Source organism: Halichoerus grypus, chromosome 7 (genome assembly GCF_964656455.1).
Source record: "Halichoerus grypus chromosome 7, mHalGry1.hap1.1, whole genome shotgun sequence".
Lineage (NCBI taxonomy): Eukaryota > Metazoa > Chordata > Mammalia > Carnivora > Phocidae > Halichoerus > Halichoerus grypus.
In genome coordinates this window covers 147,257,924-147,282,759 of record NC_135718.1, presented here as the reverse complement: position 1 = coordinate 147,282,759, position 24,836 = coordinate 147,257,924, and the positions used below count along the sequence as shown (strand labels likewise).

Below are 24,836 nucleotides of genomic sequence, written 5' to 3'. Positions count from 1 at the left end.
ATATGGTCTAAAGCATCTTCAGATTCATCGTGAAACCTCTGGGTTGGAAGTCTAAAAGTTGATGGGCTTGGCTGGCATGTCAGTGAAAGAAAACCAGCATCTTCCCTGCACTTACTCCCCCAACATTTCCTGGAAATGGGAGTCTCTGGTCATTTAGCTCAGGTAATGAAAAGCCAAAGTCATGGTTTGGGTCTCCATGGCCAGAGATTTCACTCCTAACATTGACTAGTCATCCTGCAAAGTCCTGCCATTGTATTCAAAAGGATCCAATATAAAGATGGATAGATAGAGGGGCACTTGGGTGGCTCAGTCAGTTAGGCATCTGACTCTTGGTTCTCGCTCAGGTCATGATCTCAGGGTCCTGAGATCAAGCCCGTGTCAGGCTCTGTGCTCAACGTGGAGTCTGTTTGTCCCTCTCCTTCTGCTCATCCCCCCGCATTCTCTCTCTCATAATAAAATATTTTTTAAAAAGATGGAGATACAGGCACAATGTCAACACTGCTACTTGAAAAACATATCTGAGTGCATTTCTCCTGAAAGTGGGGTCATAACAGATGGTAGGACGTTGCAGATCAGTGAAGCCTATTAGAAGTTTTGATATTGACTGATATACTCCACTGTTGTATACTTATTCACTTAATTAATGAGGGCTGTGGGTTGCACAGCTGACACCTCTCATCTGGACAAAAATGTCAATTGGCTTTTCCTACAACCATCAGATCGCCACAGGAGCAGAAGTTTGATGAATCATTATAAAAAAAAAAAAAAAAAAAAGTAAGTTTTTTCTGTGCACTTTTCAAGTACTTCCATATTTAGACACCATGTTGTCTTTGGATCCTTCAAAGCCTCCTACTTCCTTATAGGAGATGCCTAAGAGAAGTATAGCGATAGTGATTAATTATTAAGGAGGATCTGGAGTTCGAACAGAAGGTGAACTTTTGACTGATTTGAAAAGGAGTGTAAACTTAGTTCAGTTCACCTTGTTTTCGTTGCTTTAATTATATGTGAGAAGGTTCTTCGGTTGGGGTCTCTCAGGTAGTCAGTCCTACCAAGGACCTGGAGCACTGCCATAGGCAGCCAGGGGGAGCGGTCAATGAAACATGAGAACAAAATGTGAGGTCTATTAAAATAGATTGGACAGCACAGCATAATGCTTAATGATGCAGGCTCTGGAGCTGGACTGCCCTAGTTTCAATTCTGGCTCTTCCAGTTATTAGCTATAGGACCTTAAACAAATTACTGATTTTTCCATGGTCCCCTTCCCTCATCTGTAGAATGGGAATAATCATAACATTGGCTTCCACATCAGCTTGACATAAGGTTAACTTAGCTAATTTGTTTAGAGTGCCTAAGGCAATGCTTTTTGCAAAGTAAGGGCTCAATAATTGTTAACATCATCATCATGTGAACATCACAAGGATCAGTTGTCCATTTGACCAGTTTTTTTCTTCTAGGGATTGTGCAAGAGAAATGAATGCACACAGCACACTATGACAGATTAAATATGCTCTGAAGCAATTGCACTAATTTTAAATGATGATTTCTACTAAAATTATTAAGTGTGAGCACAAACCTAAAATTAAATTACAGTTGATGGAAAAGAGATAATGCATTGCCTGAGTTTGTACATTGCCTGTAACTTTTCAAGCCCGAAAGATACTCAACTCTCAATTATAGCAGAGGCTGAGTATCAAGTGTCCTGACTTGGTAATTGGTAGAATTAAGTTCTTATTCTGGCTTATCCCTGACTCAAGTATCCTGTGTCCTTATTTCTCCATCTATAATATGAAGACAAAACAAATACATGGGAAGACAAAAGTTCAGAGCAGGAAAGAAGCACTGAGCCCCAGACTGAAGGCAACAAATAATTCTGTAGTCAATTTCATGGCTGTGATACTAACAAGAGAGGAAACTTCATTTTGAAAACAAGGTAAAGAAGGCAGGCAATTATAACTTTCTCTTCCCTGCTATCCAGAGATGCCAGATTAATGAATCAGAAAATGTCCACAAAGATCTTTGTGTTAGTCATGATATAAATGTGTGTGCTTTTCATGTCCCCTTGATAATGTTAACCACAATGAAAGCGGGTAATAGTTATTGCGTGTTTACTCTGTGCAGGGCTCTGTGCCAAGTCTTTGGGGCCAGATGATCTCTTCTGTGTCTTTGGTCTTATTCTCAGCACCTGACAGAGATGGGTATATACAGAAGATTGAAACATAGTTATTGGCTTGAAATTTGAAGAATCCATACCAATTCCAAAACCTGGGGATAGGTTTGCAAGTAAATTGCCCTTAAGAAGCAGTATTTTTTGAACTTCAGGTCACGATCCGTTGGTGGGTTATGACATTAATAGAGATAAGACTACAATTAAAAAATAAGTAGAATAGGGTGCCTGGGTGGCTCAGTTGGTTAAGTGATTGCCTTTGGCTCAGGTCATGATCCTGGAGTCCCAGGATCGAGTCCCACATTGGGCTACCTGCTCAGCCGGGAGTCTGCTTCTTCCTCTGACCCGCCCCCTTCTCATGTGCTCTCTCTCTCATTCTCTCTCTCTCAAATAAATAAAATCTTAAAAAAATAAAAAATTTTAAAAAAAGAATAAAAAATATCAGCATATAGAGTAAGCAGTAAGTCAATCTAAGTGGTGAAACTTTATTTCATACACACACACAAATACGTATAATAGGTCATAATAAAATATGTGTATATATATATATATATATATTTTGCCAATCTGTAGCTAAAATTTTCCAGAAAATGTTGTTGTTGGGGAGTCTTCTGAAAACACTGCTTTAGAGGAAAATATAAAATATGACTGAAATATGTTTTTTTAACAACTACACTATTAGAGTATTTTAATATCTAGTAAGATTTTTGTTGTTGTTTTTTTAATGGCTCACCTCTTTGTTTCTTAAAGGAAAGAATGACAAAACTAATTTCCAGGCTGTCCCTTTTCCCAGCTCTCAGCCTCCCTATTTCACTTTATATCAGGGCCCCACTATTCCCCTGGCATCAGGAGGTTGGCTTTGAGATATTTCTCTGAATTGCACTATTCAGTATTCTCAAACTCCTCTGCCCTTCTTTTTCTGCAACTGAAACACAGCATTTAGCACAGAGCGTGGGACCATGCAGGCATCTATAAGAAATATCTGTTGAATTAAAGGTTGATAAGCTGGCTGCCCAGAAGGATATAAATAGATTACGGTGGGTAACAGAGTGATCCTAACAGGCCTATTCAGGAACACAGTGCATTCACTAACAGGTAACTGTCAGGTTCAATGTCCTTCCTGAACTCGAAGACCAGTGTTGCAGAAGAGAAGCATAATCCACTCCAAAAGCAATTCATCTGAAGATGGGAGATATACCACCACTCTCAGACCAGGAGGCACAGATAGATCCACACCCAGGATAACCACATCCCAGGAAATGTTATGTTCAGGAATAAGAAGATACTTGGGCACTCAAAAGAGCTCAAATCAGAATCCTTCTAAACCTCAGTTCCCCAGTCGATAAAAGAATGGTAGCTCAGTACAACACATGCTTCCCATTCTTGCTTGAAGTTCCTATTAAGTCCCAGAAGTGACTGCAAGACTGTTCCTCCTGGCCTTCTGCACGGACTTTCCAAGATACAGCACTAGCTACAATGTTCAGAGACCGGGGAGCACCTCTGAGGCGTGCAGGCCCCACGGGGTGACTCAGTCCATCTATAGTTCATACATCCTGGTCACCCAAAATCACAGGCCCTCTCCCTGTACTACTCTCAGATGGCCCCAGGTCAGCCATCCAGAAGCATCTGAAACAGAAGAGCAAAGACAGAAGATGAGATGTTTGTGAAATGATGGATCTTTGGCGAAATAAGTGTATGAGCCATGAGCTGCCCAGTCCTCGCACCGGAAGATAAGATCAATGCTGCCATTTACTGGACATGGACCAAGTTTCAGGCCGTTGATCACTTCTCACTGGTTCAGAAAGAGAGTCCTAGGAAAGCAAAGTAACTTTCCCAAGGTCACACTGCTGGGAGTGTAGGGCAAGACTCAAATGCAGACCTAACTTTAGACCCCACACCCTCTGCATCACTGTTTGGAAAATGGTACTTCCTCATACCTCCTGCTGACTTTTTCTTTCAAATTTTGCATTCTAAAATTCATGACTATGAACTGAAAAGGATAATTCTATAGGACAGTCAGGAATTTTCCAAAACTTAGGAGGTAACCACTACCTCTCTGCTCTTATTTATTGGAGAACAAGAGTTCCAAGATAGGTTGAAAGAAATACTTCTGTAGGGCGCCTGGGTGGCTCAGTTGGTTAAGCGATTGCCTTCGGCTCAGGTCATGATCCTGGAGTCCTAGGATCGAGTCCCACGTCGGGCTCCCTGCTCAGCAGGGAGTCTGCTTCTCTCTCTGACCCTCCCCCCTCTCAAGCTCTCTCTCTCTATCTCATTCTCTCTCTCAAATAAATAAATAAATAAATAATCTTTAAAAAAAAAAAAAAAGAACATAAAAAAAAAGAAATACTTCTGTAATGATTTTTTTTTAAATCAGTTCCAAGGCTGTGGAAGGAAATTAAAACAAATGCCTAAACCTGACTCAGAAAAGAAGGGAAAAGAGATGTATTGCACAATTTGAGTGACAAGAGAGGCATCTGGATCCCCCAAAGCATCAATAGCCCATATCCTAAGGAAAATTAAGAAGGAAGAAGGATCCCCAAACTCCAGTACGTGTCAGGAATCTTCATTCCAGCTCCAGTAAGAAGCCGCCATACTGGAGATCTTCTCTGCTAAGGCCCTCAGAGGCTAATATGAACCAGACAAAGTTAATTTAGTCACACGATAAGGAAACATGTACTGAGCATCTGTTGCATACCAGACACTGTGTGAAGGCTAGGCGAGTGTAGACCACAAGGCAAGAAAGGGCAGAAGCCTCCCGAAGCAGTCAGATGACTGGATAAACAGAGGCCATGGAATTGCTGTATTTATCTGAAACATAAAACCTCCTTTGCAGAAAGGCATCCTCATGATGGGGCCTTCATGGCCCAGGGCTTCCTCTGGGAAAATCCCTCCACAAAAGCAGAGCACCAGAGAGAGCCCTGCCTTACCCTGCTGATGGTTTCAACTCTCAGAAGCTAAAGGGAGGAATGTAGGGCCAACTACTCCTGGACTTTGGTTCTGACCAAGGAAGAGTTGGTAAACCGAGAGGAATTAAGGGTTTGAAACTTGGAAGAAAATAATGACCAAGGAATCAATGCTGGGCATAATCTAAAATGCATGCTGGTCTTCAAGAAAGAAAACCTTAAAATGGTAAACAAACACACCCCAGAATGAACAAGCCAAAAACACAGTCTGAGTCCCTGGTGAGGGGTGATAAAAGGAAATAAAATACAAAAGATATTGTTAGAGGGCAGAATGGGAGAAGATATTTGCAAATGGCATATCAGATAAAGGGCTAGTATCCAAAATCTATAAAGAACTTATCAAACTCAACACCCAAAGAACAAATAATCCAATCAAGGAATGGGCAGAAGACATGTACAGACATTTCTGCAAAGAAGACATCCAAATGGCCGACACATGAAAAAGTGCTCAACATCGCTCGGCATCAGGGAAATCCAAATCAAAACCTCAATGAGAGACCACCTCACACCAGTCAGAATGGCTAAAATTAACAAGTCAGGAAACAACAGATGTTGGCAAGGATGCGGAGAAAGGGGAACCCTCCTACACTGTTGGTGGGAATGCAGGCTGGTGCAGCCACTCTGGAAAACAGTATGGAGTTTCCTCAAGAAGCTGAAAATAGAGCTACCCTATGACCCAGCAATTGCATTACTGGGTATTTACCCCAAAGATACAAATGTAGTGATCCAAAGGGGTAGGTGCACCCCGATGTTTATAGCAGCAATGTCCACAATAGCCAAACTATGGAAAGAGCCTAGATGTCCATCAACAGATGAATGGATAAAGAAGATGTGGTATATATATATATATATATACACACACATACACATACACACAATGGAATATTATGCAGCCATAAAAAACGAAATCTTGCCATTTGCAACGACATGGATGGAACTAGAGGGTATTATGCTAAGCGAAATAAGTCAATCAGAGAAAGACAAAGATCATATGATCTTGGTGATATGAGGAATTTGAGAAACAAGGCAGAGGATCACAGGGGAAGAGAGGAAAAAATGAAACAGGACGAAACCAGAGAGGGAGACAAACCATAAGAGACTCTTAATCTCAGGAAACAAACTGAGGGTTGCTGGAGTGGAGGGGGGTGGGTGGGATGAGGTGGTTGGTGATGGACACTGGGGAGGGTAATTACTAATGGTGAGCACTGTGAATTGTGTAAGACTGATGAATCATAGACCTATACCCCTGAAACAAATAATACATTATATGTTAATTAAAAAAAAAAAAGCTTATGTCCAAGATTCAAGAACCAATTTGAAACAGCTCTAAATAGCCAATGATGGGACAATTTGAATACTAATGCTAACAATGGATTAAAACATACTAAATAAATTAAAAAGTCAAAAAAAAAAAGATATTGTTGGAAGGAGGGGCAAAAAAATGCAATTCTGACTAGACATTCCTCAGTGATCCCAAAAATGAAGAAAAAGGAAAGGCAATTTAATGTAAAAATAACAAAAAACTAAACACAACTTGGTATCCTGGATTGAATCCTGGGATGGATAAAGACATTGGTGGAAAAATCTCGTGAAATCAAATCATAGCTTTAGTTTATATAGTCTAGTGAACAGTACTGGACTGATGTTAATTTCTTAGTTCACAAGATACACTTATCAAAACGTACACGTCAATGTGAAATGCTAACATTAGGGGAAGCCAGATGAAGGCTATATGGCAATTTGTCTTACTTTGCAATCGTTCCGTAAATCTAAAATTTTATTTCAAAATAAAGTTTTTTAAAACTGTTGCACAAGACAGTCTCAGATGACCTCTGCTGTCAAAATATGAAGGGGGTACATAACTAAGACATGCAACACGAACCAGCCAGGAGAATATGATTGCCTACGATCAGCCCCCAAGCCTCCGCCCCACCCCAGGTCAAAAAAGCCAATGAAATCATGGGCCACGTCAATAGAACACGACGTCCATGACAAGTAGTAGTAATAACACTGTGCTAGTTCAGACCACATGTCGAAGATTTCATGCCCTTCTGGATGGTACCTTCTAGAGAGGCTGCCATACGTTTACAGATAGAGCAGTCTCGACAGGACAGTTGGGAGAATGGGGCAAAATGAGACAGGACAAGAGAGGACTCAGGGAGTATGCAATGTATCTCCGTCTGCAATGCAAAGGGCTGCCACGTGTCAGAGAGATTGGCTGATTTTGTGAGTTCTGGAAAGTAGAACCAAGGCCCAGGTTGAGGTTGTACATGGAGACAGACACTGGGGCTCCGTCTAACAATTCTGACAATCCACACTCAGAACGTGAGACCAAGCATTCCCCATGGCTGGAGACACACCGACAGAGGCCATATGAGCATTTGGTGGGATGTGAACTGAAGAACCTCTCATGTGCCTTCCAATCGCAAGCCCGTGTGATTCTCTGGCCAAGAAGGAGAGCACAGGCATGAATGTCACTAGGTCTCTCCTGGAGGCCCGGGCATTCACGTTGCCCATTAAGCCCAAAGAAAATTGTCAGACTCCAGCTACAAACATCATTCTTCTTCTTGAGCGGTTGCTTCCAGGCCATTGGCAAAGCAGGGATCAGGATAAAAGGTTTTCTGGTCACACCAGAAAAGAGATCCAGCAGCTAAAGATCTCCAAATTTGGTGTCCCTTAGAGCTGCAAATGTGCCCCATGCTTTTCTGTAAGTCAGAATAGTCAGCATCATAACACAATAGATTCTAGAATCCTCCATTTAAGTAGCCCTAGAGGTCACTGGTCTTGTCTTCCACCCACTGTGATCAATATGTTAAGAGACGAGCCTTTCCACTTCTCATCAAGGGTCTAGTCTGCACCCTTGTTGGACACCAAAACCTGTCATTTCGTCCACATGACATGGGTCTGCAACCCTTGGTATGACTCTCCTATTTCCCTTAGCCTTATTTTCACAGAACTAAATATACAGAGTTTCTTTAGCTATTTATTGTTCAATAAGGTAATCACTCTCCTCTGGACCCTCTCTCTAATTTGTCAGTGATGTCCTCAAATGCATTACTTAAAATGAGACCACATATCTTAAATGTGCGCTAAGCAATACAAAATTGGAGCTACAATTACAAGTTAGGGACATTATAGTTCTATTAATACAGGATTCCTTGTGGCTCCCACGGACAAAACCCCATGTGGAATTCCACCCAAACAGGCCCTGTACCACATCATCACTATTGAATTTTGGAAGCCAATGGTTCAATTTCATCTTGCTGACTTTGTGCTATTCTGTGAGCTTGTCAAAATCCTTTTGAACATGGAGAGTCTCAGCTGCCCCACCAGCGTTCCCTGCCAGCTTTGTGTCATCTGCAAATCGAAGAAACCTGCCTTCTGTGTCTTCATCCAAATCATTGATAAAAACCTTAAGGATGACAGCCCATTCAATCATTCACTCACCAAATATTTATCAAGTACCTGTGATGTGTAGAGCACTCAAGACAGATATAAGAGGAGAAATTGTGTTTGTACTGAGACACATCCTAAAATTGTTTGCTTTTTGTAAGCCCCCCAATACGAGGTGGGCTTCTTTCCTTGAAGATTGAATTCCGCTCATTAGGTACTTATTGATCACTTACTCTTCCCCTTGGCATCAGGCTAAGCTTTGCTGAGGGAACAAAGGAATGAAAACCTACAACCCTGTTTCTTAGAAGCTTATCCTCTCGTTAGTGAGGCAGGATTTGGCACACGCAACATTTTCTGATGTAAGATGGGCAATATTTATATAATTGACAAAATGATAAAATTGACAAAAAATACCACTTAGTTCTGGCTGAGATTTTAATATCGTTTTGCTTAAAGCTGCTAAACAAGGATAGATTTTTCAAGTCGAAAGGGACAACGGACATCCTCTAGAACCATTCTCCTCTCCCGCCACACCAATATTAGTTTCAACAAGTAGGGGAACTACCTCTTTGAGTAGTCTTATTCTTTGTTAGCTCTAATAATTAGGATGACATTCTAACACTCCCAATGTTGAGTCCGAATTGCTAGCCTTTACCTTCCTATCTATAATGTAAATACTCAATGGTTTTGTTAGATAATTGAGTGAATTCTAAGTCTGCTCTCTGAAGTTAGAAATAGGTCCGATCCAACCCTGGGAAGACAACAATTATGCCCTCATGTCGTCTTTACTTTTCTAGCCTAAACATCTATACTTCCTTCATCTGACATGATTTTGAGATCTCCTCACCCCTGCATCATTCTTGTCATTCCCATTTTGACTCTATCCCTGGCATAAAGTAAGCACTCAAGGTACATCGGCCGAACGAATGTGTAGATAAATGAACCAGAAAGCTCTACTGTGTCCACAGCAGCCTCAAAAGAAAATGCTCAGAATGGAACCTGTTGCCAAAAATGGGGTCAGAAAAGCGGGCCCCTAGCAGTTCGCATACTCTGAACATTTTATTTCTATTAACGCTGCTCAGATCCAGCTTTTTTTTTTTTTGTCTTTGCGCAGGGGGTGGGATGCGGGGGACGGTACATTCATGCCTCACCTTAATTCTGTAGTCAATTAAAATCTGTGAGTCCTTAACACAGGGACCAACTGGATAATTTCATAGTCAAGCCCCACACAATCGTGCCAAGAAGGGCTAGACCACAGCACGTCTGCCCATGTGAGGAAGAATGGCATGTCCCTCTGGGTGTGCCTATCTTTTCAAAGTCCCACTAGCATTCTGATCACCATAGCACCTAAGCCCTTTGAAGATTTTGCAATATTCTGGGAAGGAGGCCTCAGTGGGTGGGCACCACAAGACACCTAGAGGGGGATCCACGCTGAGCGCTGAGCTGACCTTCTTATACCGAGTGGAGCCCGTGAAGTTTGGTTAGAAGGGGCCCAATTACCCCAGCAGGAGATTCCCAATGTGTCAGTGGCAGCGTTCTGGAAAAGGAGAAACTGCCTCCGAATTAAGACAAATCCAGGAAAACTGAAGACGGGCAGAGTTGGGATTGTCCTGGTGTCCGCTTACTTAAGGCTGCAAGCAGAGTCAGGCAAGAAGAACCAACGGGGAGGTAAAGGAAGCAAAACAGCCTCGTATGACCAGCAGGTGGGCATTCAGCGCCCACAGTGTAATGCGTGCCAGGCTTTGGTATGCATTCTTTCTTTTATTTCCCCCCAATAAAACTGTGAGGGAGGCCTGACTATCACGACTTTACAGCTGTGGAAACTGAGGCTTAGGGAGGTTCCAAAAGTTGCCCACAGTCACATGGCTGTAAGCAGGTCAGCCAGGGAGAGCCCCCCATACCTGTCCCCAAAGCCCCTGGACTCAAGCATCTTGCCACAGTGCTTTTGTTTCAAGAGTTTACTCACTCCTGTATGAGTTTATCAAGCACCCTGAGTGTTCCAGGCCTGTGCTAAGCCTTGGGGACACAGTGGCGAAAGAGACACATGCCGTCCCTCGTGGGGCTTAGCACTTGGAAGAACAACAAAGAGCCAGACAAGCAACCGCAATAAAGTGGGATGGGTGGCCCAGGAGGGGGAGTTAAGGGTCAACTCAGTGACGCCAGGGATGAAGAGTCTTCCCTGGGGAAAGAGCCCTGAGACAGAAGCTGAACGAATATGCTGGCAAGACCCCAAAGGGCGCGAGAGGGGCAGAGGGGGGATGAAAGTGTAAGGCGTGGAGCTGAGTGGGAGACACTGATGTGCTGGAGTCCAGCAAGGCCGAGGGAAGAGCGCGGGGGTCTCAGAGGTCCCCGAGCGGCTGAAGAGGTGGGCAGCAGGAGGTTATAGGCGTGTTCAGGGGGCTGGAATTACACTGGGATCGGCAAGAATTAGGAAGGCCATGGGGCTCTCACCGATTTAGAGAAGGGAGGGGCAGAGCCAGACGAACGCTACCCAGTGGAGACAGACACATGCTCAACCTGGACACTTAATTCAATTTCCCTGGCCTTCTGAAATGCGCTCTACGCAATCACTGGAGTTCTGCCATCCCCTCTCCCCCTGCCCTAAGGCAGGAAGGGTGGGGGGTTGGGTGGGTGGTACATTCTAGTTCCTTTCTCTCCATGACCCGCCCAGCCTCAGGTAGCTTCCAGCTTTCCCACCTGACAGATGGGGAAACAGACCGAATTACTGGTTCCAGTGCATCATTCCCTTTAACAGTATCATGTATCTATACCCTAGCAGGCCCTTGTGGGGCATGCAGTATACCTCCCCTCCCCTGGGCTTTGGGTTTGAGCTTTTAATTTGCTTTAGCCAGTGGACCGTTAGCCCACACAGTATGAGCAGAGGCTTGAAATGCACTTGTAAGGTTAGGCGTGCCTTCTTGCACCTTTGTCCCCGCCCAGAGAAGATCATGCCCTGTAGCTGCCCCAGTGGCTGGGCCTAGGCTGCCCCAGTGGCTGGGCCTCTGGGGAGAAAGCAATGCAGACGGTGAGCTCACCCCACCGTCCCACCCTTCCCACGCAACCCCACCGCCCCCCGCGCGGCACTCACCTGAGTCTGACGCTGCTGGGCTCACCAGGCTGAGTAGCTCCCGCTCCTTCTCATAGTCCCCTTTGCAGAGCAACTGTCCCTCCTTCAGGACAAACTCGTCGCCCTTCTGGAGCTGCCGCTCACAGACGCAGCAGCAGAAGCAGCTCAGGTGGTACACACTCTTCTGGGCCCGCATGACGAACTCATTGGGTGCAATGGCCTCGAAGCAGCCCCCACATTTGACCGCAAACAGCCTGGCAGCAGGGGGAGAAAGAGAAGCAAGGTCTTTGAGAAAGGTCTGATCGGGCCCAGCAGGCCTCTGGCCAACGGCAAAAGAGACTCCAAGAACTGGGGTGAAGTTGGTTGGAATGGAATACGCTGGAAATCCAGGTGATGTACTCCCTGACGGGGTGGAACCGAAGGATGCAGGTGAGTTCCTCACCAAGGCTTAAGAAAAGCAGGGGCAGAGGCACTGAGCCCAGGATGTGACTGGTGTGGGTCTAGGACACGGTGTTCCCAAAGGGAGGTCTATGCACTGGGGCCAGGCGGCTGCCCAGAATCCCTGGGGAAGCTTATTGTTTAAACCAAATAACAGGAACACAAATATGTCCAGGCCCCCTCCTATCAGTATAGAAAAGGGGAGCCCCAGAATGTGCCCCTCTAGCAAGCTTTCCAGGGCATTCTGATGTGTAATCTGGTTTTTGAGAGAGAAACTGCATCCCAGCTTCCCGTGGTGGCATTCGATGGATCCAGCCTCTCTCGGGACTTCTCATTTCATTTCAGTTATTCCCAGCAAACCACGTCGAGGGTATCCCTCTATGCCCAGCCAAAGCAGTGGGTACGAGTGATGCCAAGGTGAATGAAAGAAAATCCCTATTGGAAATGAGCTCAGGCTAATGATGCATCCAAATAATGGCTTCAGAGCATGTTGGGGGGGCACAAGGAACAATCAGGGGCGCAGAGGGCGATTCGCATTTTATCATGAGGTCGGTAAATCTCGGTCAAAGGAAAGACAGGAAGGCAGGCAGGCTGATGGCGTAACGGGGTAGGAGGAGGGGATCCCAAGCAGAGGGAACAGCGGTGTGAAGGCCCAGGGCTCAGAGCGTGCTGCGTGCTCCAGCAGGTTGAAGGCGGGCTGCCCCGAGCAGGGGAACAGGGGAGGCCAGACGTGACCACTCACACACTCAGGCTGGACATCGTCTGGCAAGCAACGGGGAGTCGCTGAACGATGTTTAACGGGATAAGAGCCCTGTTTAGGAAAAGGAACCCTTTGTAGCATGAAGGGTAGAGTGGAAATAGAGTCAGAGAGGAGGGAGGGAAAGCTGCTGAGGAGTGACAAGGGTCAGCAGAGAGGAGGGGACAGAACCCACAATTTGGAGACAGGGAAGCGTGGGGGGTTGGCTCCCAGGCTGCTGGTGGTCAGAGCTGGTGGCTGATGATAATGTCGCCGCCCCTGCACACGTTTCTGATTTCCTGCCTCTGGGCCTATTAACGCCATCCCACCCTCCTGCGAAGCCCATCCTTGTCTGTTTAATCTAGCCGAATCCCAACCACCCTTCAGGATGCAGCAGGTCCCACTCCATGAATACTGCCTCTGCCTGCCCTGCCCAGGTCTGAAGTAACTGCGCCTCCTTTGAACACCTTTACATGATCTGTCTGTGCTGCTCATTCAGTAGCTTCCCGGAGATGTTTCAAGATACCAAACACCGGGCGCCTGGGTGGCTCAGTGGGTTAAGCATCCGACTCTTGGTTTTGGCTCACGTCATGATCCCAGGGCCGGGAGATCGAGCCCAGCATTGGGCTCCACAGTCAGCGCAGAGTCGGCTTGAGATTCTTTCCCCCTTCCTCTGCCCCTCTGCTCCCCCTGCTCACTCTCACTCGCTCTCTCAAATAAATAAAATCTTAAAAAAGATAAATAAAAAAATTTTAAAAAGCCTTAGGGTGACTGCTTCCTACTGCTGACTTGAAACATCTTAATCTTGCCTTATCATTTAACTTCTCCCGTGCTTGTAACTGCTCCCGCCAGCAGCCTGTATTGGAAGAAGAAGACCTGTGGAAAAGCTCTATAACCCACAACCGCTTGCACATGGTGGAAACTCACTAAAAGTTGATTTGATTTGACCCACAGATCTAACTGGTTCTCCTAAAATAACACGTGTAAAGAGCCTCGCATAGGGGCTGCCACACAGTAGGTCCCAATAAAAGTAACTCTTCTCCTTGCCCACCCCCAGATCAATAACAGTTCAGGCTAGTCTGAGACAGATTAAAATTTAAAGGAGATCTAGTTCTTTTTTAAATTGCCTCACGATAACATAATTGCCTTTGGCAACCCCTTTGGCATAAGCACACCCTAAAATATCTCTGGGATTCATTCATTATAGCACTCATTTTTATATCTCCAAAATAAACAGGTTTTCTTTTCTTTCTTTTTTTTTTTTAAATAGTAGTATAATAGGCGGAAAAGAATCTCTCTCAAAACCACTCTCTTGGGGCACCTGGATTAAGCATCTGTCTTCGGCTAAGGTCATGATCCCAGGTCGTGAGATCAAGTCCCGCACTGGGCTCCTTGCTCAGCAGGGAGCCTGCTTCTCCCTCTGCCGCTCCCCCTGCTTATGCTCTCTGACAGATAAATAAGTAAAATCTTAAAAAAAAAAAAAAAAACCATACTCTCTCTACCTGTTTGTCTTCACATACCAGAGGGGTCAACAGACATGGACCATTCAGATGGTGTAGGGTGAGGATGGCGGTGGGGCCAATGGAATGGCCAGAGTACAGAAGACTCCTCACCCCTCCTCTCTTCGCAAAGCCAGACACAAGCAGACTCAGAGCACATCCAGGCTCTGCTAATGAGCCCCATGCTGGTGGGAGCTGAGGAGGCAGAATAACGGAAGAGCATTTTCTTATAGGCAGGCCAACCACCATCGTGGCCTAAGTGTGGCCAACCCCATCTCAAAAGCTCATTCACACATTCACTTACTCGTCCACTCTTCTTTCCACTCACTCATTCACTGGGAAGCACCGAGCGTGCACTAACACCAGGCACGACCTGTCCTAACTGGGAGGGGAGAAAAGAAACCACCACCCTGGCTACGTTCACGTACATAAGCGAGTCTAAGCAGAGTCGCGCAGCGGAAGCGTGCTGGGCCCATAAGCGAGTCTATAGGGAGTGTCCGCCTGGCGCCAGGCACTGTCGTAGGCACAAAATTAACCAAAACCACATCCCCAACCCCGCAGAGCTCACACACCAGTGAGAGAAACCGCAAACAAACAAACAATGTCTACCCATAGAGATTTACCTGCGGGAAGCGGAACACAAGAACAACACAAAGCAATGTCCAGTGAATACAAAATAGAACGGCATCAAGCCATACTTGTTGATAACAGAATCACTTCCCAGCTCTAAAGGTTCATGACTCTCAGTGTGTTTATCTTGGAAGCTTCCTGGAAGAAGGGAATAGTCTTGAGGGTGAAGAGAAAGCGAAGGAGGAGTTCCCAAGGAGGCACTGCACACAGATGGGCCAAAGTAACATGGACGCCGTTCAAATTCTTCCGGTGAAGGAAGCCAAGGCTTGGGGAAGAGAACGAAGCTGCCTCCCATGAAACCACGAAGGAAGAGCCTCCCAGGACAGAGGCCAGCCAGCAGGTGATTCCAGCACAGCTCGGGGTCAGGAATGCATGAGCTTGCTCTGTCTCTCTCAACCCAGGCCTTGGGCCACCACACCAGCCCCTCCCCCCTGGCCATCAGGAGCACCTTAGAAATCCCCAACCTGATATGCCTGCCCTCTGTCTCTCAACCTCCAAGGGGCTGGCGTGGCCTTTCGCCACTGACAAGGTATACAACAGCCCCAAACCACAACTCCACACACCAGCAGCCCTGCCTCTTCCTCCCCCCTTCCTTCAGCTGCCCTGTGTGGTTTTGGTCTCCGTATCCAACACCAGTCCCCGAACATTCGCTTTTACTTCCTGCCCCCACGCTGGACGCCACGCATCGGGCAGAAAAATCACCCGGTTCATCCCCGGCCCCTCGTCCCTAGTCACTGTTTGCCAACCTGAGCAAACTAATCAGTGCTTTTCCAGGAGCTGGTCAAAGGCCCTTTGTCCCCCAAGCCCTCCTTCTCCTCCCCTTCCCCTGGAATGAACCGTTAAGCAGACTCAAGGCGAACGCTCCCGGGGAGTCAACAAGCGCTGCAAGAACAAGAATCTGCAGCCGCAGGTGGCAGCACCCGAGCTTGCCTAACTCCTACCCTGTTAATCTCCTCCCCCTCCTCCGCCCTTCTGAATTCCATCCCCCTCTCCTGAAAGTTCCCCCCAAGTTGGAGACGGGAGGGTCAGAGGGGGCTCTACAAAGAAAGCCCACCGTGTTGACTCAGGAGCGGCTGGAGAAGAGTCTGGGCTCCAATCCTGAAATGGTCACGGGCAGTGGGGACGACAGGGCCGGGAAGAGGGGGGCGCAGTCCTGTTTCTGTCCCTTCTCTCCACCGGCCCTCCCGCTCTGGGTAAAGACCAGGCCAACCTCCCCTCGCTACCTTGACTCTCGTTACCCTCCCTGACCCCAGAGCGATTCAAGGAGAAGAGGCTCATGCCGTCCACCACCTGTGTGCCAGATGCGTACACAGCTGTGCGGGTACCACTGTGGACCCAGCTGCCGACCGCACACCTCCCACAAGTTGTTTTCTCTAAGGCTCAGACAAGCAGAGAAAAGGATTTGTTCAAAAGTCCAGGTCGTAATTAAAACACAGCCTGTCTCTTCCCAATGCCCTGGATGGCGTCCCCCACGGTTCCTTCCCCCTCTGAATGCTAATGAGACTTCACTCTGGGTTCAGAGCCTGGCAGACCGGCTGTGCCCTTGAAAAGCTAGATAAGGTTTCCAGAAAGGTCCAGCTCTTCTAGGCATACATAATAACTCCCCACTTTTCCTACTGTTGTAAATTCTCCTACCCCTCAAAACTCTTCGAATGATTCCTTATCTCCTCTTTGCATCGGATTCCCTCACCTGGAAAATGGCCACAAGACCCTCTAGCTCACGGAAAAGCACCCGGGGCAGGGCCCGGCCCAGAGACTGAGCCGGCGGGTAGCATGCTCCTTCCTCCAGCCAACGCCCTCCGCACGGTCCATGGTCCAGCCGCCCTGGCCTCAGGCAGCTCCCAGGCTCGGGCAGGCAGCGGGCTCTGAGCAAAGACCACAGTGCCCTGTGTCTGGAGTCTGTAGGAGGGAAGAGCCAGAGTGGCCCAAAGGAGACACCCACCCCTTTGGCTTAGGGGTCCCGGAATCTTTGGTCTTGTCCCCCCTCTCCCCCTCCCCCTGGCGCTTGCCCATGCCCTCCACCTCAATTCCATTCAATGTCCTGCTTCCACCTCGTTGTGTAGCGCCCCCCCCCCCCAAGCTCCGAGACAGACCACTTTTAGTTCTGGTGAGAGAGCCTGGGGTGGCAGGTGCCGCCACTTCCAAGGGGTCAGTAGTAGGACGTGGAGCAGAGCGCTCCATCTCCGGCAGCTTCAGTTTGCTCAGATAGAAAAGGCAATCGATGACGCCAACGTTGCGGGACCGGTGAGGACCAGATGAGAACACGGATGGGGGGTACTTTGTCATCTATCAGGGGTAGCATGTGCTTGCATCATTTTTACTTGCCCTGCCTCTGCATTTTGATCTTTGGGGTATTTTTTTTGCCCCCAAGGTGGCAACATACGCTTAGGAGTTTCCGTCTGGAGTCCCATCCTGGGAGCGCACTTCTTCCTCAGCAGCGTGAGCCCCTGTCTGCCCACACATCCCAGCTTTGAGGGGGACACGACTCTGTCTCCCAGGAGTGTGGTCCTGCCCTGGGGGATGAATCCAGGGCTGCCCCCCGACAGAGCACAGGCCTGAGACAAAGCATGTGCCCGCCGACGCCAGCCAGGACCGGGAGTGAAGCCCCACAACCCAGCTGCAGTCTTCCTGCCCTCCTGCCCCATGCTGGCTGCCCCGGGGAACAGCAAAGAGGAAGGTACGTGACTGGAGCAGGGAGACCAGGGTTCAAGGGCTCCTCCTTTACCAACCGGCCTCAGAAGAGCCACCGTCCTTCCCCTTTCTTGTCCCGAATGGCCAGGGACTGCCTAGATCGGTGGCAGATCAAGGACGGAGAGGCTGCAGAGGGGGCAAGTCTCTATTCCTCAAGGCTCCTCACTCCACACCTGGCAACCAACACTGCCGGGACTCAAATCCAGGTCTCCAGAAGGTGTTTCGGCAGGACACGGCCATGCTGCGGTCATTCTCCAAACCAAATATTTTCCAGAACCGTATCATCCACATTCACAGATTTATATATGTGTATGTGTATATATATCGATATGCATATAAACTAAGGCCCAAAGAGATTGTGTATGGGCTCACAAACACACAAAACTCACATATGCACACTCCAGCTACAACCAACAACTCACTCTAAGAAGGATCTCTCTGGATATATTTCTAGAAAAGATTCTGTGTGAAGAAAGCCATTTGCCCCTAAGGCACGTTCAAAACCCACTAGGGCTAGGTAATTTCTTAATTCACTCCCATTTTTATAATTCATGATTTTATTACAGGGTTGGGAATCCTACTCTACAGCTAAGGAGATGAGAGCATTTCAAAAAGCAGACATGAAGTCTTGACACCTGACAATATCCTCAGGAACACGTCCAAGGCCGTCGGGAGGGAGGCACAGAAGCTTGGGAGGCCCCAGCCCAGCCCTCGGCTGCAGGAATCACAGCAGAAAGACGGGGACCTGCTGAGGGACCAGACACACAGCTGGATTTGATGCCAATGGTATGATCTCAGGAAAACCAGCCCCCCATTCCGAATGCTGGGATCCTCATAGTTAGACCGTATTTCAGCCCCCCAGTTATTTTACTTCAAAGGAAAAAAGCTTGTGGAAGAGAGGAGAAAAAAAAGGGAATGAGTCTCTATCAAATACCCACTTGGAGCCGGCAACTGTGGAATTCCTTCTCTCTAGCACCACAGTGAATTTGTGAGGGAAGAGTAAATAGAACTATTTTGTGAACCCAGAGAGTATCTCACAAGGTTTCAGCTCAGCTTCATTCATGATGCTTCTCTTCCCTGGGAGAGAGACTGAGGCGTCTGATTCATAGATTCCTTCTTCCATTTCTCTCTTATGGCTCTCTAGCACTGTTTCCACAGGAGAAATAAGTAAAAAGATCAAGCAGCTGAAACGGCTGTCAGGAGAGCCATGGCTGGGTCCTGAGACTCTGCCGTCCACCTGGGGGAGAAAGGCAGGGTTAGGAACCAAGTTGATCCCTTCAGGCTACTCAGCTCTTGGGCCTCAAAGTACCTGAAGGGATCCCTGAAAGGGGTCTGTCCTCTGTGGATTTAGGTTAGGAACAAATAGTGTTTGGGAGACCCTGCAGGACCCAAGACCTGCATGCAAGTCTACACGGACCCCAAAACAACTGCAAAATGAGATAATTCTTGCTGGAACCCCATTCATAGGAGAACCTGGCAGGGGGGGGTCACTATTTTCAAGGTACAGACAAAAATATAGGCCAGTGGGGTTGGACCCAGGAAGACCCAAGGAAGCCCAGCCAGAGACAGACTGGTTGTGGAAACAGGATAAGGAGGAAGACGATGTAATTAAATAAACTTAGGTCCAAGTCCCTACTCTACCACTTATTAGCCAGGTGGTCTTGGTCAGGCTATGGTGGGGATGAGAAAAGGACCTACCTCTCATAGAGCCCCAAGAAGAATTAACTGAACTGATGCGTTGACTCTGCTTAGCATAGTGCTTGGCACATGGTAAATCCTCAATAAAATGGTAACTATCACAATGGTAATGATGGTGATGGAGAAAAAAGAGCTGAATATGAGTATGAGAGAGAAATTAGTAAAAAAAAAAAAAAAAAAAAGATGAATTACAGTGTTCGAGACCAGGAGAATCAGGATTAGATAAAGGAGTATGGAGAGAGTAGCTCAGAACCAAGGCCATGAACAATGCAAGGATGTCAGAGGTCAGCTTCCTGGCAGTGCTGGCCGTGAACTTGGGGGTCAGCCCTGACAATATCATGGAGCCAAGGACTGAGTTCCCACCTGCTGAAATGGCCTCAGGCTAGGGTTTGCATCCAGCCCATCCACACAGGATTTACCTGGATTTCCCTAACAGCCCTGGCACGGTTAGGTGAAAGGCCTTCTTGCTCTTGATATCAAAGCAAAAACCAAGAGGTGGACCGAGGCTTCATGTTCTTCTCAACACACCGGCCTTTTTCACCCATGAGTTCTCGTGGCTTCCTTCAATGTCTCCCAGCCCTGGCCCGTCATCCTCCAGACACCAGATCCCAGATGCCCTGTCATCCCGCACACCCACCCTGAGGCGGATGGTACTACTTCTCATATATAGAAATACTGCAAAATAAGGCAGCCTCATGCAAACCCAGAGCCATCCCATGGCAGGGGCCCTGAGATCCATGAGGATTGAGCAGGAATATACGGAGAGCCCCCATTAGGGACACGGCAGAACGGATATGAGACTGTCTCCTATAGAAGATCCTGCCACGTCTATTGTCCTTGCAGACTTTCCCACCGCCCCAGGACCACAGGCTCAGTTGCTTATTGTGGTGGTGTTGGGGATGAGAAAAGGACCTATCTCTCATAGAGTCCCAAGAAGAATTAATTGAACTGATGCTCTGAGACTGTCCCATTAGGGACATGGCAGAACGGATATGAGACTGTCTCCTATAGAAGATCCTGCCACTTCTATTAGGAACCAAGTTGATCCCTTCAGGCTACTCAGCTCTTGGGCCTCAAAGTACCTGAAGGGATCCCTGAAAGGGGTCTGTCCTCTGTGGATTTAGGTTAGGAACAAATAGTGTTTGGGAGACCCTGTAGGACCCAAGACCTGCATGCAAGTCTACACGGACCCCAAAACAACTGCAAAACGAGATAATTCTTGCTGGAACCCCATTCATAGGAGAACCTGGCGGGGGGGGGGGCGGTCCGTGAGCGAAAGGGTGGGTTGGAAAGACTGAGATCTTCCTTAACCTTGGCCCAGAGTCCTGCAGACCTCCAAGGGAGCTTCTCAAAGCCTCCATACCATAGACAATGAAGTGGAAAGATGGAAGACAAAATAAGTATGTGGAAAAACCCTAATTCTCACTTGAGGCCAACTGCCTGTACACTTCTTCTGCCCCAACATTAAAAAAAAAAAAAATCAGAGCTGCTTTTAGGCTTGGACAGCTGGCAACTGCAGATCATGCTGTCTTGCTGCGGGCACCACCAAAACTAGTTTTAATCGAATAGATGAACTTCTGCTTGAGAAAACAGGAGAGGGGTCTTTGTGGAGCTCTTTCCCAGGGAGGCAGTCATCTGGTTTCGCTCAGTTCCCACCCTTTCCACCAGGGGGCGGCACAGCAGCGCGCATTAAGCGCCATGTTGACTTGGTAACTGAGGTCATCCAGGCACGGAGAGGGGATTGGCCATAAGCCAAAACTGTCTGTCGGGGAAATCTGCTGCTGGGAGTCTGGGAGACCGTGTGGCTACGCTGAAGGAGAAGTGGTGAGAGAAGAGCATTCAAAAGTATTGGGAAGCAAAAGCATGGCTTGTGGCCTTAGAAGTAGTGACACGAGCAACCTTGTCAGCTGGCTCAAGGTCTCTGTCCTTGAGGCTGAGCCAACACCACCACAATAAGCAACTGAGCCTGTGGTCCTGGGGCGGTGGGAAAGTCTGCAAGGACAATAGAAGTGGCAGGATCTTCTATAGGAGACAGTCTCAAGACTCTGCAGTGGGGAGAAAATGGAAAACAATAAGTGGCAGGCAGAGCCAATCAGAGTCTCTGTCTCCTTGGGGCTCCTGGGGAGCAGTGAGGAGGACCATACAATGGGATGAGAACCGCTCAGGATGATGTCTGCACCTCCCGGAGGCTCGGCGCTTGCCTCGCCGAGAAGGGCAGGGCCGCACACACATGGCTCGTCGCCCACTGAAAATACTGCTGGCTGTGGGCAGCTTTGACCTCGGAACTGTGCACTAAGTACTTTTCTTGTCCTTACGAGGTATCTGTTCCAAAGTCCATGAGACAGAATGATGAGAGCGTGGCTTTGGGAGTCTGAGGGAACCAGGATTCAAATCTTGGTTCTGCCTTTGAGAATTGGGGTTAGTCTTAGACTCTCTTGGGGCCTCAGTTTCTTTATCCGTAAAAAATGAGATAGTAACTACTTACAAGATGTTCTGGAGATTAAGACAATGGATTTGGAAGTATCTGACAATACTAACTGCTCTCAATAAGTAGCAACTATTAACTGCCCTTATTGAAACCAATTCCCCATATCTGCCCAGGTAGATATCAAGACAGACGCCTGAGCCAAAAATAGAACTTCATGTGTGTCCCAAGGCTTTGTTCTTCAGGAATATGACAAATTAAATCAAAATTCAACAAGCCTTTCATATGCTATTGGAGAACAGACCAACAGACAATATGAAAGGACAAACACTTGAGAGGAAACAGGGCATTTCATTCAGGCAACTATGGCTATGGCCCACCCTGACCCAAGGTAAATATTGACATCAGCCAACTCGTGTTGACCAACACCCACTTTCATTGCCTAACACCCAGCATATGTTCAGGAAGTCGGCAGCTCCATGTTTAGCCAACCAAAGCCAACAGTTGCTATTTGGTTAATGCTGACATTATCTGGCAAATATTTGGGACAAACCCTTGCCCCGTTATCATTTCAGTTCTCAGATGACTGCTTCTTACTGAGGCTGCTGACCACTGTGTAGACCTTCATTGAGATACCCTACTTCTTGCCTTGCTCCCCTAACTCAGACCCCCCCCAAGAGATCAGTCTCCCCTCATTTTATAAGTGGAAAGCAACCAATGCCAGGGAAGGATCAAGGACCTACCCCAAATCACAGAGAAAGTGGACATTACTGAGAGGGCCAGCCAGAGCTTGAGGCTCGGTCAGTGATCAAGAAATGAAAGAGGTTACATATGGCCCAACCAACGATGGAAATGTGTCCCCCTGGCTCTTAACCAGTACCCGAACCAGGTGAAAGAGTAGAAAGTGTGTGTGAGACAGTGAGTCTCCTGCTTAGGAGCGCTTTCTTTTCCTTCCCCCTCTCCTTTACCAAAACCTGGAAAGCAGACAAGTCAGACCATAGAGCAAAAGACTGTGGTAAAAGCATGGATTTCAATGATCCAAGCCAAGGTGGCACAACTCATATTATAGACTTTCCATATTGTCACACAGACATGCAAAAAAGGCAAGAAACATAAAACAGGCATACAGAAAATACATGTTTCCTTTTTAGGGAGTTAAAGGTTTGGTTTCCTTTGAAATTGTCAGTTTTCCTTTCCCTTCATCCTCATTAGCCTCCCGGGACACTCTTAACCATACCCAGAAAACAACAGAGCAGAGGGAATGAGGTATTTTTAGCTGATATTCCAGGCACAGATTCCTATTGTTCCACAATTTTTGGCTTGGCTGGATGGCACATGGCCAATACAATGTATACTCTTACAAAGACTGTACGCTTCCTGGGCTCTGCGAGCAAGAGACAGAGACACCCACAGGGAGAGAAAGAGAGAGAGAGAGAGAGAGAGAGAGAGAGAGAGAGAGAGTGTGTGTGTGTGTGTGTGTGTGCGTGCGTGTTGTAACAGTAGGAAGGACAAGGGCATTATTGATGGTGTTTTGATGGGAAAGATTCTGAGATCCCAGCAGGGGGCAACACCGAGCTCTCTATGAATTCTGTTTGCTTTTGTCACCTTCGCTTTTCATGACTACCACTGTGCCATACATCCCAAAAAAAGACATACTGTCACAAACCAAGAGCTCCTTACTGAATCAACAGAGACTATCAGTACTGTATTAGGAGCTAGATGTATTCTGAAGACCAATGATTATGTTCTTAAAGCATCTAGTACAGCGACCAGCACAAGATAATGTTCAAAACACTGACAGTTGTCACTGTTCTCCTTCTCCTTGTGTACAACACCTGTTCTCAAGGATCATCCAGTCTTCCAGGGGAGACAGGAAAAGACAAACACTGGCTAACAATCTGAGTCAAAATCTCCTCCCATCACATAAAATCCACAAAGAGCGGCCCTGTGGGACTTTCCCTTTCCATATGAGGGACAGAAAATATCTCTGGATAATCTGAAGTTCCAGAATGCCTTTAGTTCACAGATTTCAAACATGTGTGATCTTGTATAACATCTCAGCTCTGATGTAAGTAAGAAGGGGGAGGGTCAGATTCTGTTATTCTCATCACACAGAAGGTAAAATAGGTAAAGAGCACTCTACGGACACTTGCCAAATCCAGCAGTGGTGGAGCCTTAAGTAAAAAAGCCAGGTGTCCTAAGCTTCCAATGCAACCTTTGTCCCATGAGATTATGTTGCCTTCCTTTTCAGTTAGACTCGAGGTGTCCGGAGAGCTCCAGAAAGGTCTCAGTGATGTCTGACCCAGTGGAAGTAAGACAGTTCTTATTTCTTGTTTTTGATCTTTTTTATCTTTCAGCTCTCTCCCCCTCCATCCCAACTCTCTCCATTAAAAACCAGAAGACGCCACTCCCATTAGGACAGCTACAATCAAAACAAACAAAACAAAAACAAAAACCAGAAAACAACAAGTGTGGCAAGAGTGCAGAGAACCTGGAATCCTCATGCTCAGTTGACTGCCAAATGGTGCAGAACAGTATGGCAGTTCCTCAATAAATTAAAAATAGAATTACCATACTATCCAGCAACACTATTTCTAGGTACATGTAAATGTAAAGTAAGGACTCAAAGAGATGTTTGTACACTCATGTTCACAGCAGCGTGACTGACAACTGCCAAAAAGTAAAGGAAACCCAAGTGCCCATCCACAGATGACTGGATAAACAAAATGCGGTATCTACGTTGGAATATATTGGAATGGACTGTTATTCAGCCTCGAAAAAGGAAAAAAAAGTCTGGCACATGCTACAACATACTGAGGATATTATGCTCAATGATATAAGCCTGTCACAAAAGGACAAATACCGTATGATTCTACTTATAGGAGAATCTGGAAAAGTCAAATTTCTAGAGACAGAAAGTGGAATGGTGGTGGCCAGGGGCTATGGGAAGAAAGGAATGGGAAGCCATTTAGTGGGTATGGAGTTTCAGGTTTGCAAAAAAAAAGTTCTGTGGATGGATGGTAGTAAATGGTAGCACAATACTGGAAAGGTACTTAATGGCACTGAAATGTGCACTTAAAGATGGTTGAAATGGTAAATGTTGTTAGATGTTTAGATGTTTTTCACTACAAT

The 24,836-nt window shown here is 46.9% G+C and overlaps 1 protein-coding gene across 1 annotated transcript in view; it reads right to left on the bottom strand.

Moving 5' to 3' along the window:
- The window catches only part of LMX1A (LIM homeobox transcription factor 1 alpha), a 156,427-nt gene that overhangs the window by 38,012 nt on the left and 93,579 nt on the right, over positions 1–24,836 (bottom strand). The window contains exon 3 of the mRNA XM_078078414.1: positions 11,609–11,841. Coding sequence (XP_077934540.1) covers positions 11,609–11,841 — 233 coding nt within the window. The remainder of the gene's footprint in view (positions 1–11,608; positions 11,842–24,836) is intronic.